Source organism: Epinephelus moara, chromosome 5 (assembly GCF_006386435.1).
Source record: "Epinephelus moara isolate mb chromosome 5, YSFRI_EMoa_1.0, whole genome shotgun sequence".
Classification (NCBI taxonomy): Eukaryota; Metazoa; Chordata; class Actinopteri; order Perciformes; family Serranidae; genus Epinephelus; species Epinephelus moara.
This window is the reverse complement of record NC_065510.1, coordinates 11,593,017-11,613,567: the sequence shown is the minus strand read 5'-3', so window position 1 is coordinate 11,613,567 and position 20,551 is coordinate 11,593,017. Positions and strand designations below refer to the sequence as shown.

At 41.8% G+C, this 20,551-nt stretch overlaps 1 protein-coding gene across 1 annotated transcript in view; it reads right to left on the bottom strand.

Annotated features, from left to right (window-relative positions):
• The window catches only part of vegfc (vascular endothelial growth factor c), a 70,517-nt gene extending 57,040 nt beyond the window's left edge, over positions 1-13,477 (bottom strand). Inside the window, exon 1 of the mRNA XM_050045474.1 lies at positions 13,047-13,477. Within this exon, the coding sequence (XP_049901431.1) occupies positions 13,047-13,163 (117 nt within the window). The 5' untranslated portion in view covers positions 13,164-13,477. The remainder of the gene's footprint in view (positions 1-13,046) is intronic.
• Positions 13,478-20,551: the final 7,074 nt, after the last annotated feature.

Below are 20,551 nucleotides of genomic sequence, written 5' to 3'. Positions count from 1 at the left end.
AGCAAAAACCATGGAACAGGTGTTCTTCTTCGGCGCTCGCCCTCAGCACAGACTGATGTGCGTATACTGCCCCCATCAGTTCCAACAGGAATCGACACGGCCCACTGAGGGCAAAGTTGTATCCGGTACTTATGGTACCGAAAAAAAACAGGTACCAACGTATTTTTTGCGTGGTGGCATCGACCTGGTACCAAAGTATCGGTTCTCATAACAACCCTAATATACGTATGTTATGTGTTATTGCGTATTTACATTGATTTTATATGTATTTCACTCGTGCAAACATTATATATTTCATTATATATTTCATCAGTGGCAAAGACATCATCACATCAACATCTGTGCTTGTATTTAAAGTTTTTTTTGTTTGTTTGTTTTTTTTTAAACTACATGCAGATAATCATGCGGAACACATGACAGGAGCAGAGCTGACTTAAAAAATGAAAATTTATGACCCATACAAAAGTTGCAAATTTTATGACTACCTGTGATGGTCACCATGAAGGAGTGTAGATTTATGTAAATGTATAACTTTATGAAACAAGAGATCCACAGTGTTGGATAGTGTGTCATGTTTTCAGAGTGAACTGCGTGTTTTTAGTAGAAAGACTGCATCTTGGCCTCTCAACTGCGACAATCTCACTTCATTATGCATTCTACCCTCATTGACCCTCTTTCACCTTCAACTCGATCCCATTCACGCTCCCATTCAACCCCCTCCCATTCAGCCCCACACAGCCTAAAACAGAGTGTGTCAACTGGTGAGGTCTGCAGGTCAGTCTTTGGAGGGTCCAACACCAACAGGTTAACCTTCACATGTCAAAACACTCTGAATGAGCCCCTCACAGCGTTTGAGTTCAAAGAGCATCAAGAGTCAAAGAGCACTGCATTAAAACTGGTCGGCCGAAACGAGTCCCAGAGGACTGACTCACACACAGAAGGTTTTAAAAGTTGTTTTAAGTAAAATCTGTTTATAATTGTAATATATTTTAGCAAATTCTGTGCATAGATGGCAGAGTACAACTTGGAATATAGAGTATATCTCTACTTTATAAAAAGTCCAGGTGGTTTACAATAAATTAAACAGAACATTTTCCATGACAACACATTACTCAGATGCAGACAGATGGAGTGAGGTCAGGTATGGAGGATAGAGTGGGAGAGATGGATTAGGTAAAGAAAGAGAGAAGGGAGAGAAAGGGAGGATGACTATCAGGTTTCATCAGCTTGGGTTAGGTTTTATCAGGGTTTCAGTCCCATGACAAATGTTAACAGTACAAAACTAACATTGTTGCATTTATTTTGGGATTATCCGAAAGAAATGGAATCTAAAACTATCCATTCTGACAGATACTGAGCTCATTATGGATGCTCTGTGGACACTTTTATTCTGCCCTCTATACAAGCAGCAATGAATTCTTAAGGCCTAATCACACCTGCATTTAAAGTCCAGCTGAATGCACATTTAGTCATTCATTTTGTTATCAAATATAATGTCAAATGTACTGCCAATGCTCCTTTTTTTAAGGAAAAAGGGTCTTTGGGGAAATATCAGAAATCTCCTTTTCATCCCACCAGCTGGAGGGACATGTACTTGTCTGTGTTTGATTGCCAGTGTGCCGGTCTAACACCATAAGGAACAAGAAACAAGGTAAGCAATCTTGTGCTGTGGCTACTTCATGGGCAGACAGCGTGTTGTTAGTGGTAGTCTAATGAAGAGTGAAACTGCATTCACATGATCTTCACACACTGCAAGGTAAGGCATAGAACATGCAGAGGCGAAGAGAAGAGCAGGTATACGTCATCTAGGCACCATCAACAGCTGCGGTTGCTGACTGTTTTGTGTGGGATAGACCTCAGAGAATTCAGTTTTCAGTCCACATACAAGAACTACGCGGGTGGAAATAAGTTATCATGTGCAACTGTTCCAAAGGTAGCAGTGGCTCTCCCTCACCTGGCGTTGAAGCTGGGGGACACAGGGTGGTCTCTCTCTCTCATCTGATGCTAACACTACCGGGTTGTCTGCCTCATCAGTTATGTATTCTCCCTGTCAGTGACTGTCTTTACAATCAGGTAGGCCTGATTCTTTCTCACGGAGCTCACTGTTGCCTTCTGAGTCAGTCTTTGCTCTTCCTCAGCCGAAACTATTGCTATAGCTCTCTGATTATTTCATAACATATCATACAGAGTACATGCTGAGAGTATCTCTAGATATAACCAACACATATATGAATGATCTCATCCACATAATTTCCATCTACAGTGATGAGAGATAAACACACATACACACTTCTGTACAGGTCTGACTTTTTTTTAATGAGCTGGAAACCCACCGTTGTGTGGCATGACTTTGGCAAAGATGATGTGTGTCATTTGAATGACATTTAGACATTTATGACTGCATAAAATCCTCCATCCAAACAGTGGTGGGAAAGTCTCTGAAACAGAAGTTTAATCATCCAGCAGTAAAACTCCTCATAGAAACCCAACACAACAACATTGATTCAGCTACAAAGTACACAGCCACTGGATGTTTGATAAATTTCACACTAAATGCACCAGATCTGACTTGAAATTAGTCTAATACTTGATTTATGCTTGATGCATGATGAGAGTCATGAGGATCTGTATGTCAACAGTGATGTCACACAATCAGAGAAGCCTCTGTGTGGCGGGTTTTTGCCAGTGGATGCATATCTAACATTTGCCAACCACGAGGACATGGATTGATGGAGTTTTCCACTCCTAACATGCCAAAACTAAAGCACACAAATGAGCAAATACTGTACCAATGTCCAGGACTTCTTGAGGACTAGGACACATAAACCAATAGGTGTTGGTGTTTGTGACCAAACTACTCAAAAACAAGAAATTCAGCTTTTTGTGTGCAAAAACTCAGAGATACACTTTGAAGAAAAGGCACAAGGTGTCTTTTCAGACATAATAACAGGCCCAACAAGTGCATCCCAACTGCGATAGGGGAAGAAACATCGCACACAGACTTATGGGAACTGGACAGATACACAATATCATAATCACCCACCCTGCCCGAGAGAAATAATTTCCATCCAAATGGGCATCTGTGTATTGTTACAGCAAATGTATGTACTGTCAGGAAATTATCCACTGGCTGCCTAATAGAGACGGAGAAGCTTATATTACTCCGTCCAGACTAAAATAAGTTGACTCAAGCTCCTCTGATCTCTCCTGTGATGGTGGAAGACCAGAGGGTACTTTAGTATGCTGTGGCACTGCCCACCACCGCTTCATTTAGTTTATTGGTTCAATTAATGCATTAGTGCCATCATCTGGTAGGAAGTGGGGTTGAATGGATACACTGTTTTAAAGGATAAAAGTGCAGGACGCTCCAGGATATTTCTCAGATGAAAACATGGTAGGGGAAAACAAAGCAATTTAGTTTTCTGGGGTGTAATGAGCACTGCAGCCCTAGAGGGTGCTACAATGGGTATCAACTTTTCGACCAAAAACAGTTAAAAACAATCTAGGAATGCAAGTTTGAGAAATAGATACACAAGTTTGAAGGTTTATCAGATGCCAAAACAATGCAAAGCTGTTGAGAAATACTATGAACAGGATTTCACAACTCTAGAAAGTTACCACAATCACAACACTTTTATCTTTCACCATGACAATCTTTAAGTAAGTCACAGAAATATGGTATTCGCATGATAAACTAATCTACCACCAAAGTATGCTTCCATATTTGTTTGGCTAACACAGCGAAGTGGTTAAAGCGTTGGAGGCGGGGCCCTGTTCATTCCTAAGATAGTTGCTCAGTGGTGTGTGGAACCAAAAAAGTTTGATTGCCAAGTATAAAATTACTCTAAAAAATCAATTATGATCGGTCCTGCTTCCGTACCATGTGGCCCATAGAGCACAAAGACAAGAGGCTTCCGCCAACTGAGCTGGCTACTTCGGTTTAGCGCTCTGATAACTCCAATGGGAACAAAACGATTCCATCATGTGGCTCTTGGAGACTTTCCAAAATTGGACCAAATGAATCAAATTCTGGGAATGAAACGAATCATTCAAAAATATATCCACTGATTAAGGACGTCTCTTTGGCCACGCAGGTCTGTTGGAAAAAGTCTTTCAGTCAGGACTATTTCAGTCAAAGAAAACTTTATTACCATTTGCAGTATTATAGACTCACAAGTCAGTCTTTAGACGCTTTGCTTAACTAAAGACTGATGACTTTCTCCCTGATTTTGTGTTTAGATGGGCGGATACAATTTCAGAGTTTAAAAAAACTCCCTACATTGCAGAACCAATAGTAAATCCGCAGGGCGGTGCTTTGGTGGCTCGCTGAACTCTTGTGCTTGTAAACATAGTCCCACTAGAAACACGTGTAGTGGTACAAAATGGCCCATGACTCATCCGTCCGGCCGGACTGTAGAGGGAATCGCCTTGTTGTTTACAAATACTTCCGGGTAGAAAACCAGCAGAGCTTTTATATATATATATCACATTTTTCACATCACTGTATCACCGCTTAGACTAATCCAATGTTTGTAAAGTCTATAAACACAATGATTGAACAAACATTACTATTTCTTAGCCGTTAGNGGGTAGAAAACCAGCAGAGCTTTTATATATATATATATATCACATTTTTCACATCACTGTATCACCGCTTAGACTAATCCAATGTTTGTAAAGTCTATAAACACAATGATTGAACAAACATTACTATTTCTTAGCCGTTAGCGGTATCTGTAATAGGTAATAACTCATTAAACGGTCCGTGAAAAAAATATCTTTTCCAGCGGATGATTGAGCTAGCAAAGCAGTTTTGTGTTGCTATGTGTGGTATTTATTCAGTTTTGGGAAATCACAATGTCTAGAAAGCATCAGTGGCTGCAGCTGACGGGGACAGCTAACACTAGCAGCAAAGCTAACATCAGGACGTCATCTGTTAAAAGCCTCCCATTGTCGGATACGACATGAAACTACTCCAGTTAGCTCAATCATGTTGTAACTAAGACATCCGCTGGAAAAAATATTTTCTTCACGGATGAGCACACGTTTGATAAAACGGAGTTAAATCTCTCGGCATCCATTTTCAAGCTCTCTGTGTGTTTGTTTCCTTGCGGACGAGAAAAGGGGGAGCGCACATTTCCGAGAAGGCGTGTCCTTTTCAAAAATGCAAGAGGCGTTGCTTTGTTGCCGGCCGTTTTCGCCGGTGTGTTAAACACACTTTAGAAAGGAGTGTCCCCAGACTATCAGAAGGCGGAGATCTCTGATTGTCTGGTGGCAAGACTAGCAGTATTATATTTGGTGGTATGGCTCTGCTCTGGGACCTCTTCGCCTTTCCTAGTCCTATGCAGAAAGCCTAAAGCGGAGAGAGCACACCTCTCTGCCCTTCCACTCGCAAAGTCTTAGGCAGAGAGAGCAAATCTCCCTGCCCTTCCATATGCCTACATGGAAAGCCTATAAAGCAGGGAGAAGAGCAGCAAAGACCCCCAGAAATCAAACAGAGCCAGCACCAATAACAAACAGAAATTACATTACAGCATGAAAAGGAGGAGCTGGGGTGGAGGCAGGTTGCAGAGCAGCTTGCAGAGGAAGCAGCAACAGTAGGCAGGCCAGAGCAGTTTAAATAGGGCGAAAACTTACATAACAAGTTAATCTCACACCCTCTTGACTTTAGTCATCTGTTTGCTTTGCTCACTCCTGTTTCTCTTCTTGTGCACTGAGCTGAACTGCCACTCAGGGTGATTCCTCTCACCGAACCATGCCAGCGTTTTAATATGCTGAATCAGCCAAAAAACAGCCAACAAGGGCCAACTGGTGCCAGCAATGTCCATTGACTGCCACTGATCTATGGACCGATGGTTCGATGTCAGGGCCTTTAAAGTATCTGAAATTTTAATTTAAATTTATTTTTTTTCTACTTTGGAACCAGCTGTGAAAAGGAGTGTAAACACATACTGAACAGGTTCCTTCTGACTCAAAGGTCCTCTTTGAGTCAGAGGGAACATTTTAGAGTGATGTTTATAGTTAACATGGTTGGTATTTAGAGCCGATGGACACGTATCTCAACACTCAGGCGGAGCGGGGAGACTGAGCTGGAGGGTCCACAGAGAAATCACAGAGAATTCCTTCGAAATGATTGCTAATTACACACCACATTCTTCTGCAGACTCCAGGGGGTTGTGAAATATGGGCGAGAGGCAAAGACAGACAGAGAGGGAAGTAGAGAGAGACACGGGGTGAAACAGTTGGGTAGAGAATAAATAGAAACTGAGATGAGAGATTATGTGGTGACTGGGTCAGGATAAAGGCTGCTCTATTCCTAGTCGTCTTCATCATGATGAAGTAAGAGTGATGGAGCAACATAAACCCACAGAGAGCGAGAGAGAGACATTGATGCTGGCATTGTGGCGGTATTTCACCACATCCATCTGTCGACAGGGTTAAGGGTCATCTACAGATTACATGAAGGTTGTAACTTTCTGGCGATCTACAAAGCCTGCCAGAAACCATCATCACTTTAAACCATCATTGAGTTTCAAAGATAACAGTAATATTTGACTTGGCGGAAGATTTTTCATCCCAGCTTGGCCACAGTATGTTGTATACTTTAAAGGCTTCCTGGAGAGAAAACCAAAAGTAGCCTAAAATTTCATCCCTGGAATGTAACACAGCATTTCTGTTCACTCAGATGGAAAACTTCACACTCAACACGAACAAGTGTCTGTGAGAGTATAAACAAAAGCGCCAAGATGGTTTTCAAAAGAGCTCAGCAGGAAATACATCCTAAATCTGTTGCTGAGTCGTACCACTTTGTTTGGCACTCTTTGTTTTGTTTTGTTTGGCATATTAACATAGCCGGCTTCAACCTCTGTTTGGAAAGTTCACATTTCAAACATCCACTGATCACCGTATTAGCCAAGGAAAAACTGATGGAAATAACAGCACATGCAAAAGACCTCCTTCAAAGTTACAAGTCTGTACCCATTTACTGCAAATAATTTGTACTTCTCATTGATGCAAACCATTTATGAAACCATGCTATAGTGTTTTCTATTAATAAATGTCGGTAATTGGTGCCTGAGATGCTGGCCAAGAAAATGAAAAACACAGTAGCTAAGATGAGAACAACACTGAAAAACATCTAAAGCTGCTCTGGCAAACAGTTAAAGCTGAGGTAGGCTGCTGTCCTATGCATGCCTTACATACAGTAACCCACGGTTGCACGCAGCTCATTCACTCAGCCCCTTTTTGCCCCGCTTTCTCTGTTAATCAGATCACAGATAAGATAAGAATTAGCCACCTAGCCACCCCACAGACCCGCTCCCGGACTACTTCTACCGGTGGAGAGCAGGCTGCAGCTCAGGAGACAAGCCTTTGGTCTGTGGATGATGAGGCTTTAATTCGACACCCACTGCACCAGGTATCACAGCGGGCTGTAAGCCAGCAGCAGTGCCGGGTCTATCCTGTGTAACGGCAGCAACAGAAAGTTTGCTGATCTTGCGGGCGTCAGGGCTATCTGGTCCCCCACACATGGAGTTTGCACTAAACTACCTACCCCAGGTTCAAATGTCCAATACGTAAGATTTAGTGGCATCTAGCAGTGAGGTTGCAGGTTGTATCCAACTGAAACCTCTCCCATGTGTCAAGCACAAAGGCAAATATAATGGCCGACACAAAAAATCAGATGATTAGTTAATGCAGGGTAAAACACCACAATGTATTAACCCTGTCTTCCTCAAATTACATTCCAGTACAATTAAGTGGCAACATTTAATCCCAGTGCAATGTTGTAATGTGACCTTTAATTCCCAAGGCAACAAGCTGTACAGAGGAGTTTGGGGTGAATGGTTAAGTGTACAAAACACAATTTGACACCAAAGGTCAAGGTTTGTGCTTTGTGCTCTCTTCAAGTCACCATAGAGTTTTTCACTGTTTTGCCATGCACAATCTTTCCCAGACCTTTACCATGTGATTTGAGTTGCCTAAACATAAACTTCAACATTTCGGTGGTTATCCAGTGTGGACAATGAAAACAAATAAAAAACTTTGGCAGTGAGGATTTTGCAGATGCCCTCCCAACAAGTCAGTACTGCCATGCACAGTAACAGTATTGCCATGTGTGGTGAAAACCATGTCATCTGGTACCTCAGGTAGGAGTTTCCATAAAGTGCTATGAGTACCCACTAGCAGCATTTTTTCCACAATATTGTTTTGTGAGAAATCGGTAGGTTGATAGGGCTTACCCTCAGAAAACCCCAAAGCAATGAAGCAACAGATCCCAAAGGTCAAAAGGAAAACTAGACATGGAAAGCCAATGAAAACATGGAGGAGAGGTAAAAGACAAAGAGGAACCACGAGGAGTGTTATGAAGACAAATGGCACAGTGCAAGGTTCACTGGAGAAGTTGACTGGGGATTTTTCCTCTGTAACAAGCCAAATGTAGTAAGTCAAATGACTCGAGGAGGATCTATGCTGAATCATGAACAGATTTATAGTAGTGTTGTGACAATACTGGAATTTCAAACTTTAAGACATTATCTAGGAAAATATTGATATTTAATACAATTTTCAATACCACTGGGGAAAATTGGCACTGAGGCCATATAATTCAATTCTTTTCTTGAAAGATAAATATAACAAAGCTGTAACATGACAAAGACGACTATTCTTTTCTTGGTTAGTAGCAGAGAACAGCAGAATGATAGTAGTAATTGTAAGGGTGTATTGATACTGCGGAAAATGAGTATTGAAACCAATTAAAATATTCAGAATCAATGTGTATCAATAAATAGATATTTTTGACAACATTAATTTGCAGTGGTTTTTACTCCTGAAGGCTTTATTGCACTTACAGTAATGAGCATAGTTGTCAAGTTATCTTCACTTCATCTCCATCGTGGCCTCTATCCTCTGCTGTTCGCTGATTTCACACTGTGTTGTGTGTGTTTGTGTGTGTGTGGATGAGGTAAGCCCCAACACAGCAGAGGAGAGGCTAGAGCGTGACAACAGATTACATCAAAATGTTAAAAAACACTGATGAAAGAACCAATATTGTCGAAGCAGCGTTTCAATAGTACCTACTTTAATAATTTAGCCCAAGCGCCCGTTTAATACCGTGTTTCAGTACCCATTCCTACATGTGGACCAGTGACATGATTTAATGGTGTGGAATTGCAAAATGGAGAAAGATAGAAAAAACAACAAGACAGGCCAGAGAAAAAAGACAAAAAAAATTGTGATCATTTCAACCTGGAAAAAAAACAAAAATGTGCATTGTGCATCCATTGTAAAACCAAAGTAGCACCCCGCAATATCATGATGTTAGTGCTTTAGCTTCTAAGTAGAAAGCATTCAGTGTATGCATACAGTCCACAGAGCAGACCCAACACGAGGTAACGTTAACGTTAGCATCTAATGTAAATCAATATGATTGCTAGCTAAGATGAAGCCCGCCCAGTGCTGGGGTCTAAGCTTGCGGACACTGAGTTGCAACAGCTGCTAACTGAAGGTCCGTCCCCGGAACTGGTTTCCACTCTCCTCCCAGTGAAGAAGTCTCCGAGCAACACATTCTCACTCCGACCTCGTCACATATCAACGCTTGGTCATGGACTTTCAACGTCCACGTATGACATGCAAGGTACCCTGGGTGCGCTGGTTGTTGATGTTCCAACAATCACAAACTAAAAATAAAATAAACCTATAATGCACCAAGTTAGACGTGTGAAACTGCTTTTTTACCCACCTGAAGTCTCTTTCTGCCATTGCTGGCTGGCTTCAAACTAGTCCTGCGACATTATCCCTAATGCTCGCAGTCGCCATCTCTCTCAGCTGCCTGTTCCACCAGTAGAGAGTGACCTCTGGTGGCATGTGCTGTGCACTGCAAATAATACATCCTCAATAAGAACCTCCTTGTCAGTTTACCAGAAAGAGGATTTTTTTGTTGTATTTTTCATGGTATTGGTTCGGATTTCCAAATACCCTGGCATACTGTAATACCATGATACTGCCCAAGCCCTAACCACTATGCAAATTGATCGCTGGCAGCTCAGTTGGAGACGCACGTGTGTTACATGCTGGTAGCCGCTGATATAACCTGATGCCTCTTACCTTCACAGATTTTTTTCAATGTCAAACTTGTAGCCTGCAGACCCAACCAATGCTGATTCCAGCAACACCATGTGAGGTAATTTATCAAATTTCATGCAGCTACCTCTGGAGCCACAAAAGGCTTTAAAAAACATTTTTCATATATGCAGTAGTACTCCCCAAAACCTGTTAACAGACTAATGTGAAAAATTGGTGGAGTTCTCCTTAAACTTCAACACTCAAACTAATAATATAAACTGTCTTCCACCCATTAAATTACAGCCAACAATAAAACAGGTACATGTAGCTCTTGATAATTAACCTTGAATAGAAAAGTAAAGAGATTTAGCTTGCAGTATAATGGCTATGCAAGCATCATATACTGTCATATGCCACCTGTCAATTTATGTATTTAGCTGCATAATTAATCAAAAAAGGAGGGCTAAGGAAAATGCTAGAGGCCTTGTCTTGAAACTGAGATTTTTCTGCAATAAGCTGAAGAAAAGCATGAAACAAGATACTCAAGTGTGAGCAGATTAAACGGTGGTTTGAAAGCCTCATTCCTCCTCCTGCATTATCTCTAGCTGGTATCAGTTGTTGCTTAAATTCCTCACTGTGAGGGCTTTAAAGGTGGAAGACAGGAGCTGAGAGAAAAAACTCATCATCCCAATTAAGAGTCCACTGTGATCAAATGGCTGCATGTTACTGCTTAGCACTTATCCCCCCCTCACACACTCTCTCTCTCTCTCTCTCTCTCTCACACACACACACACACACACTTGACCTCTATGACACCTGCCTTCATTGGCTCTTTTCTCTGGCTAATTTGAAAACACTCCTTCCTAATCCTCCCCCCTGGAAAATGTTCACTGCTCCCTCTCGCTGCTTTCCTTCCTCTCTCATTCAGATTCTATGGCAATTCACTTCAATTCAAATGTGCTGCGCTGGCATGACATTAAAGAAAATGTTTCAATGGTGTATCAATCCAACTCTTATTATAAAACCTGACAATAACCATTTCATAAAAGCCAGTAGAAATCAGTGTTAACCTTCTGTGAGTGAAACAATAAACAGCTAGTTTAGAACGTGCATCTCTCTGTGTCCTTGACCTCTGGGATCCAAAAGGCTCAGCAGAAAAAGCTCAGGCTAAACCTTTGATATCCTGCACACCAGAACAGATGATTACAATCAGTTAGGAAAATACACTCAAAGAGATCTGGCTTTGGCTTCTTGTTCTGAGCACTGACCGTTACTAACGCGCCTTTTGTTTTCGCTCGTCCAAATCCACACACACACACACACCAGGGGACTGAAACTTGGAAAGTGAACTGAGATAAAAATGACTGAGTGAAACTAAGTGTTTTCCGGCCACGTTTGAAAAGTTTGGTTGCTGTAAATTTCCTTTTAAAAGGCCTTTTGGGTTGTTAGTCTGCATCATTTGGGCATACGCACACATTCTGTAGGTAGGCTGTAAATATTTTCCCAGGGTATAGTCTATGGCACAGTGGTATGTGCACATTTCTGTGGTATAGAGCCACGTTTTCTGGGTCAAATTTCAAAACAAAGCACACTGATGTTAAAAAATCCTGTGGATGCATACAAAGTGTTTATTAATGCACCTCTATAAAGATGGGGGACTCACAAGGCATATTTCGAAATCGATATCATAATGTAACTCAGTAGCATCTATCATTAGATCCACCTGTCCTCCAAATACCCACTTCTCTCAGACCCCACACCTCCAGTTTGTAGTGCACACTTTAAAACCATCTCATGGCCAGTGAACTGAACTTCAGGCATAAAATAAACTGAGGTTCCTTTAATAAATTGGCACTGAATTTCCTTATCATAGAGTTAACAACAGTGAATGCAGCCTGAAGACTAGGTTTGCGTGGAGTAGGACTGGGCGAGATGGAGAAAATCAAATATCACAATATTTTTGACCAGTGTTTGTTATCAATATTGCAGCAATACTGTAGAGTTAACTACTGCATGTTATAGATGCCTTCACCCAAGTTTGATGACTTTATTTTCCTCATTAAGTACACTAATACTGCAACAATAACTCAATTAATTGATAAGCTGAATGAAAGAAAATTAATCACCAACTAGTCTGATAGTTTTTCAAGTAAAAACGTCAAACATATGCTGGTTCCAGTGTGTTAAACTGAAGAATTTGCTGCTTTTCTTCGTCATTTATGATTTGGACTGCTGGTTGGAAGCAATTTGAAGATGCCACTTTGGGTTGTAGGACATTGTGATGGCTGGTCTGTACTTTGTTTTAATGTATTTTATAGATGAAATGATTAATCATGAAAACAATAGTTAGTTGCGGTCCGAAAGTACACTATGAATTTACATCATTAGGATTTATTCCAGCCTCAGCAGCAGGGTCAACTGGGATAAAGTGGTTTTACTCAATTACACATTGGCTGTCCTTAGATTCACCTCCTTGTGTTTGGTTTTTATTAAGGTGGATGTTTAGCCCCAGAATCCCCAAAACAGCAAGGTCAAATGAGGGTGGAATCTGTTCATGGAGGGAACAACAGTCCCTTCTTCACCCACACCTTGACTTTTCACTTCAGTTTGCTGTGATGGACTACTGTACAGTGGGATCATGTCAAGACCCCTGGCAGCCCATTGATCCCAAGCTGCACACCCCCACTAACATAACATGAGACTTAGATAAAGGTTCACTATCTCCATCAAGAGTCCATCCTTTACCATGATACTGAAATAGCAGTCAGGTGATCCAGATCATATTGTAATGCTCCACACAGAAACACCAGAATTAAGATGATTACATTCTGACTATGTGGTTCTGAACCCCTCTGGAGCCCCATGATGGACCCTGGTGGTCCCTGTGATAGGATCAGGTGAAGTATCCCAGCACATGTTGGCTGGTGCTGAGAGCATTCAGACACACAGACGCAGCAGCCAGCTTCACTTTCCCTCAAACTTACCGGCTCGTCCATCTGCTCCTGCTCGTAGTAATCATCATAGTCGCTGTGGCTGAAGTCGCTGGCGAGGTTTGTGTAGAGAAGATATGCCAGTAAAAGAGATATTCCCAGTAGGTGCATGTTTATAAAGTCCTCAAGTGTTTATGATCCGAGAACCATAAAAAGGGAAATTTAAAAAACCCTCCCCTGTGTGTGCGCTCCCCTCTCCTTCAGCCGCTGATAACTCTCTCTCATCTGGCCCCTGTGTCTCTGTCTGGCTCTCTCTGCTCTTTGTCTCTCTGTCAGGGTCCAGGACTTGTTCCTCAGAGAGGCTGCAGCATGTATGGACCCCGCTGTGAATGAAAGCCCGGTCAAATGGAAACAGATAAATCCGGTGGGTCAGGGGAGCCCGTCGCGTCAGTGAGGACCGTTAAGGCGCAAAATTACAGGAAAACGGACGATCTGCCTTCAAAATAAAAGCCTGCAGCTGACCGCGTTTTTAAGGAACAGGTGCGTTTAGTAATCGATATTTTCTACTGACCTCTGTCGCCAAGTGATGGGAACTGCAACACAGAGGAGCAGACTGCAGGTATGCAACCAGGCCTGTGCTGTTATCTGGTGGTTTTGAACTAAGGAAGACAATCTGGTGACTTTTTTCTCAAGATATCAAATAGCTCTATTCTGTATCTTTTTCAGACAAACACTCAAATGTACACTCACCAGCCACTTTATTAGGTACACCTGGCAAATACTTAATCAGCCAATCACAACTGGGTGCATTTAGGCATGTAGACATGGTCAAGACAACCTGCTGAAGTTCAAACAGTGCATCAGAATGGGGAAGAAAGGTGATTTAAGGGACTTTGAACATGGCATGGTGGTTTAGTATTTCAGAAACTGCTGATCTACTAGGATTTTCGTGCACAACCATCACTAGGGTTTACAGAGGATGGTCTGAAAAAGAGGAAATATCCAGTGAGCTGGAGTTCTCTGGGGCAAAAATGTCTTGTTGATGCCAGAGGTCAGAGGAGAATGGCCAGACTGGTTCAAGATGATAGAAAGGCAACAGTAACTCAAATAACCACTGGTTACATTCAATTCAAATAAACAAGAGAAGTTTGTGCTCTAGAAAAGGATCAGCACTCAGTGAATAACCTCCTAAGCCCTATGATAAGCTATTATGGCAAGGCTTAACTATACAGACCAGTGTGCAGTGATAACTAACATGTTTTTGTCTCTCTCTGTCTCTACAACCAAGATCTGCAGAAGACCATCTCTGAACCAACAACACGTCCAACCTTGAGGGAGATGGGCTACAGCAGCAGAAGACCACACCAGGTGCCACTCCTGTCAGCTAACAACAGGAAACTGAGGCTACAGTTCACACAGGCTCACCAAAACTGGACAATAGAAAATTGGAAAAACGTTGCCTGGTCTGATGAGTCTGGATTTCTGCTGCCACATTCAGATGGTAGGGTCAGAATTTGGTGTAAACAACATGAAAGCATGGATCCATCCTGCCTTGTACCAACGGTTCAGGCTGCTGGTGGTGGTGTAATGGTGTGGGGGATATTTTCTTGGCACACTTTGGGCCCCTTAGTACCAACTGAGCATGGTTTAAACACCACAGCCTACCTGAGTATTGTTGCTGACCGTGTCCATCCCTTTATGACCACAGTGTACCCATCTTCTGATGGCTACTTCCAGCAGGATAACGCACCATGTCACAAAGCTCAGATCATCTCAAACTGGTTTCTTGAACATGACAGTTCACTGTACTCCAATGGCCTCCACAGTCACCAGATCTCAGTCCAGTAGAGCACCTTTGGGATGTGGTGGAACGGGAGATTCTCATCAGCCGACAAATCTGCAGCAACTGTGTGATGTCATCATGTCAATATGGACCAAAATCTCTGAGGAATGTTTCCAGCACCTTGTTGAATCTATGACACCAAGAATTAAGGCAGCTCTGAAGGCAAAGGGGGTCCAACCTGGTGCTAGCAAGGTGTACCTAATAAAGTGGTTAGTGAGTGTATTTTAAGTATATTAGGTATATTATTAAGTATGGAAGCTTTAATGAATTTGTACTTAGCTTTATTCAGTTTTATTTAACCACTAAAATCCTCATTAAAATTTAAAATCTTCTTTTCAAAAGTGTCCTGGCTAAGACAGGCAGCAGCACATCATACTAAGCTGCAGACACACAACATGTACAAGTAACAGACATTTAAAATACATCACAGCATAACAGAAGATCAGGTCAACATATCCCACATCAGACAGAGGCATTATAAAACTCTACGTTACATTATAGATTCATCAGTGTTTGGTGACAGAGCTGCATGTTACTAACTGAGTTACGGCACACCTTTTTATTTTACTCCAGCGTCATTTTAACTGTTTTTATTGCTGTCTCTGTGCCATGCTCTGTGGCATTTTGGTACAGTTGGTGATCTAGAGTAAAGGTGCAGGATATAGAGAGCTGTAATTTTACATGCTAGTGCTTTCAGCAGCCTGACCATAGAGACAATGATGTGTATCACGTTCAGTGACATGTAGCCTGCAGACTAACAGAGCCTGGACTTCTGTCTTGACAAGTGACTGCTGGAAACAAGTGTCGCGAGTGTGCTTGCAAGAAACCTCAAAAATCCTTCAATTAAGTGTGTGTAAATAATAAAACACTGACAAAACCCCCATATTAAGTTAATATAAACATCACAGGTAAAAGATCTGCTGGCTGTTAGCTTGCTTAAGTATTTAGTGCGTTGTAAGTTGAGGTACTGAGGCATTATTTATTATATTAATTGTGTTATATTCATTCATATATTTTTATAATCTCCTGAAGTTATAGTACAGCTTGTAAAAATGTGTTAAAAGTAGTTATGCGTTATTAAATTAGATGAACATTTGTGTTTTCAAATGATTATGAAAAAATAAGAACAACAGACAACAACATGTTACAGTTACAGACCACAGAAAATAACTCTGCAACATATCCTGGATTAGACAGAGGCAGATATTCAGTCAAAGCATCTACAACCTGATGTAGCATACCTTCCTCCAACTCCTTATCTATGTATCATACAAACGTATTTACTTTGACTAATCTGGTCATGTAAAGAGGGAAAATACATTTGCCCGACATTTTGTCTATTAATCTCAGTATTTTCAAAGCTTAATGTGGTCAGCTTCAAACTCATGCTTTAATACTGTCATGCCACATACAGAACAACTGTTGGTGCTTTATATTAGATAATGCTATAAAACTCTACAGCTTGTGTTTGCCCTGATCAAACTGTAGTGTAGTTTTATTGAGAAAGGTCAGGGTGGAAGTTATGCTTTTGAATTCAGCTTCATGATGATCTGCTGCTTTACATGTGAGTCAGAAAATGATGTTGAGGAAACAGCTCAGCATCCTGCAGACAGGTAGAGAGACACACAGAGAGAGAGACTGAGGCAGAATTTCTATTTCTCATCTCGGCAAGCTCCTATTGTGCCTTAAACCTCCAAGTGATTGCCTACAAATAATTTAATCTGAAAAATACATACTTAAATAAAACATTAAAAAGTACAAGAGCTGACTTATCCTCGAAATCAAGAAGTAGCTGCAACCAAGTGATTTTTTGTTGCCCTTGTCATTGATTAATTACCTGTCATTTTGTTCATAATTTTGAGTTTAAATATGAAAACTAGACCTTTTCTGCTTGATTTATTATTCGTGATGATTTATAGTTGATATTTATTAGGCTACAGTTGTAATATTATATTGACCTGCTTATGATCCTCAGAGTACTCAGCAGACCAAACACAATTATGTTAAGTACACCGCAATGGTCTGTCGGGGCTTATAAGGATGCAATTATGTGTAATGTGTGTTACCTTTGGCGAAGCCTCAGTGCTGTTGAAGCAAAACCTCAATAACCACATGCCTGCAAACTTTTAAATCAGAGCGTCTGCAGGTGGACACTCAGACTACTGGCGCAGCTGTTGGGATCAAAAAACTTGTAAAAACACCAAATCTTCTCTGCTCACGGTTGTTCTGGTATGTTGAATGGTTTGAGAAGCAAGTCTGTGTCTATAACCTTACAACCTCTCTATCCCCAATAATAACCACTGGTCCAAAACTCATATGGCAACAACCTAGTTCTATAGAAGAAGAAGAAGAAGAAGAAGAAGAAGAAGAAGAAGAAGAAGACCCTGAAATCACTTTATCTGCATTTATACTGGGCGGCACGGTGGTACAGCAAGAGGGTTCCTAGGTTTTCTCCAGGTACTCCGGCTTCCTCCCACAGTCCAAAGACATGCAGGTTAATTGGTGACTCTAAAAAATTGACCATAGGTGTGAATGTGAGTGTGAATGGTTGTCTGTCTCTATGTGTCAGCCCCCGGTTACGAAAATGGATGGATGGAAGGATTTATTCTTGATACAGTGTATCAATCTGGATGTTTTTCAGATTCAGTTTTCACAACTAAAGCTGGTTTTAAATGCTGATAAAACTAAGGTTATGCATTTCTCAAATGCTAGGAAGAAGCCTGTGAACTCACCTGATGTTCTTGCTGCCCAGGGAAAGAAGTTAGAGGTTGTCATTTGTATAATATATCTTGGAACTTGGCTTGATGACTCCCTGTCTTTTAAACCTCAGGTTAATAATCTTCTTAAAAAGCTGAGGCTGAAGGTAGAGTTTTATTTCAGAAACAAAAAGTCCTGTTTCTCCTTTTGAGGCTAGGAAAAGACTGGTTGCTGCTACCTTGTTACCAGTTTTGGATTATGATGATTTGTTGTACATTGTTTGCACATGTTAGATACTGCATATCATAGTGCACTGAGATTCATTACAAACTGTAAAGCCCTCACTCATCACTGCACACTTTATTCCAGGGCTGGTCGGCCATCTTTGACCTTTTGTGGGCTCAGTCACTGGTATTTGTTCATTCATAAAGCCATACTGGGTAAACTCCCTTTGTACAATTGTACTTTGACTGAACAGAGATCTGATTGTAGCGACAGTCTGAGATCTCAAGATTTAGTTTTGCTGTCTGTTCTTAGTGCACAGACTGAACTGGTCTCTGCCTGATTTTAAAGCTCTCATAAGTACAAAGGATGAATGAGTTGGTTGGGTCTTGTCATTGTGCGTAAGTGTCCATACTGTATATCTTTTATGTTTTTATTGTGTGGTTGTTTGGCTGTAACTCTTTGTGTGCTGCTGTCTTGGCCATGTCTTGTAAAGGAGATCTCAACTTGATTTACCTGGTTAGATATGGGTTAAATGAAATAAACAATGGGTTTCCGGAGATCCTATGGCATAAGATCACGTCCGCAACACTCGTCTGTCTCACAGGATGAAGACTGTGGGTATGAGGCCGTCATTGGCCGCCTGTTTCTGTTGTATGAAATGGAGAGAACCGGCCCCAAAAGCGAGACCCAGACAGCTGTTCAGTTTTAAGTGGCTTTATTTTCAAAAAAATAAGAATGGATGTCTTGGGTTGAAGCTGGGCTCTCAGGAGAAACAGAGCAGGCAAATGGGTAACCAGTGAATGTGGATCTGAGGCAGGCAGGCAGAGCTAGGCTGGAAGCAGGTGGCAGGCTGAAGTGGCAGGCACAGGGGTAACCAGTGAGTGTCATCTGAGGCAGAAAAGACAAGTTTCAAGCAAAAATCCACGAGGGAAACAAGCAATCAGCAACAAGTAGACCGTGGTTAGCACTGCAAGGCAGACTGAGAGATCCGGCGGAGTCTGGACTGCAGAGCCGGGGTATTTGTACTGCTGGAGTTGATTAGTGGATGGCTTTCAGGTGAGCAGGCAGATTGGCAGCAGGACTGATGGGCCACCCCCAGACAGAGACAAAAGAGGAACCACTAGAAACAAAGGGGAGGGGGAAACAGCTGACACAAGAGGAATGAAGGAAAGGCACAGACTGTGACAGTTTCAGACATTAACACGCGTCCTGCATGTTACCATTTTCAAAATCCCACTCGCAATGTAAAACTAGTCTCTAGTCACACTGTTTTAGAGCTGTGAGTGAAACAACAACCTCCGACCTGGAAACCTACACGCTAAAGCATTTTTTAATGTTTTATGTGCGGTTTCCATTTACGGGAATTTAGCCATTTTAATGCCAGCGCTCGCCTCCATCTATGCAAATATTAAACCAAAATATGTTCCTTTCAGACACTATTTTGCAAGAGCACCATTGCTGCATCCCGGGCTTAGTGCCGGCCAGAACTATTGTATTTAGTGCACTTTTATTTCCCTTAGTGCAGAGCTATGATAGTTCAGCTAGACCTTTCTCCAGAGTTGGCACAGTGTGAGATCTGGTCTGGCAATGTGCGACTATGCATGACTAGATGGATGTATCATACCTGATCAGGTCGTATCATGCTTCTTTGTGGTATAGAGCACAGTGGAAAGCTCTGCCTTGTCTCATTAGCCTATTGAATATGAGATTGTTGGGTTTAATTGCTGTGTTTACGTTGTTTCATTTAAGAATGACAGTCGGGGTGAAGACAAAGTTTGTTACAGAAGCATATCAACGCCCTTGGTTTTGCAATGGCATGTTCAACCATCAGATATAAGTGGACTGTATGCTTCACTTTTTCTTCACCTGCAAATATCTCTCGCTGGTTTTGATGAAAATGTCTGGGATTATTACATGGAAATTTCACTACAGCTGATAACATTTCTCCTGACAGTGGACAGAGTCAGCTGCGCCGCTCATATTCCTGATGGATAGAAGTGTTGAGGTGAACCCAGTCCACAGTGTGAGCAGGTTCAGCTGAAATAACTTGGCACGGAGCAGAGAGAGATGGAGCGACAGAGTTATTGAAGAGGCCTTGAGTCGGAGACCAAACACTGACACACACACACACACCAGTGAAGTGGAAAGGTTGCGCTATGCAGGGGGTCTCTCTCCTTCTCCAAGTTAAGACTCTGTTATACTGAGGAATGAGTGTGTGCGTGTGTGTATGTGTGTGTGAGGCGCCACTCTGCAGATATTTAGGGGATATGAAATCCTTCAGCATGGCCGGCATTCCAAAGTATTACACATGCACACACACCACACACACACACAGATTAAGAGCAACAGGCTGGATGGACTTGTTTCCTTGGGGTATATTCAGTTTGGATTAAACTGAGCCAGTTAGCAGAAACAATAGTGAGCTGGGGTCATTCAGAGACACTGAAGTATTTGGTGAATATTTATGACTGAGATAAATATGGAAATGTGCAGATTTGTATGCAATCTTTGTTTTTACTACCGTATGGCTGCTAGGCATCAAAAAAGTGTGTGTGTGTGTGTGTGTGTGTGTGTGTGTGTGTGTGTGTGTGTGTGTGTGTGTGTGCATGCGTAGGTGCGTGTGTGTGTCCCATGTTCCTCATTAGACCAAACAGGGATTACTATTTAGCTTTTCATTGTTTTGATTGGCCTGTGCCTCAGAGGTCAAGGGTCAATCCGAGGATTGTAGAACACAACAGTGTTTGGGGATCACTTATCTCCATGACAACAACCACTAGTGTAGCCAGCGGTATCT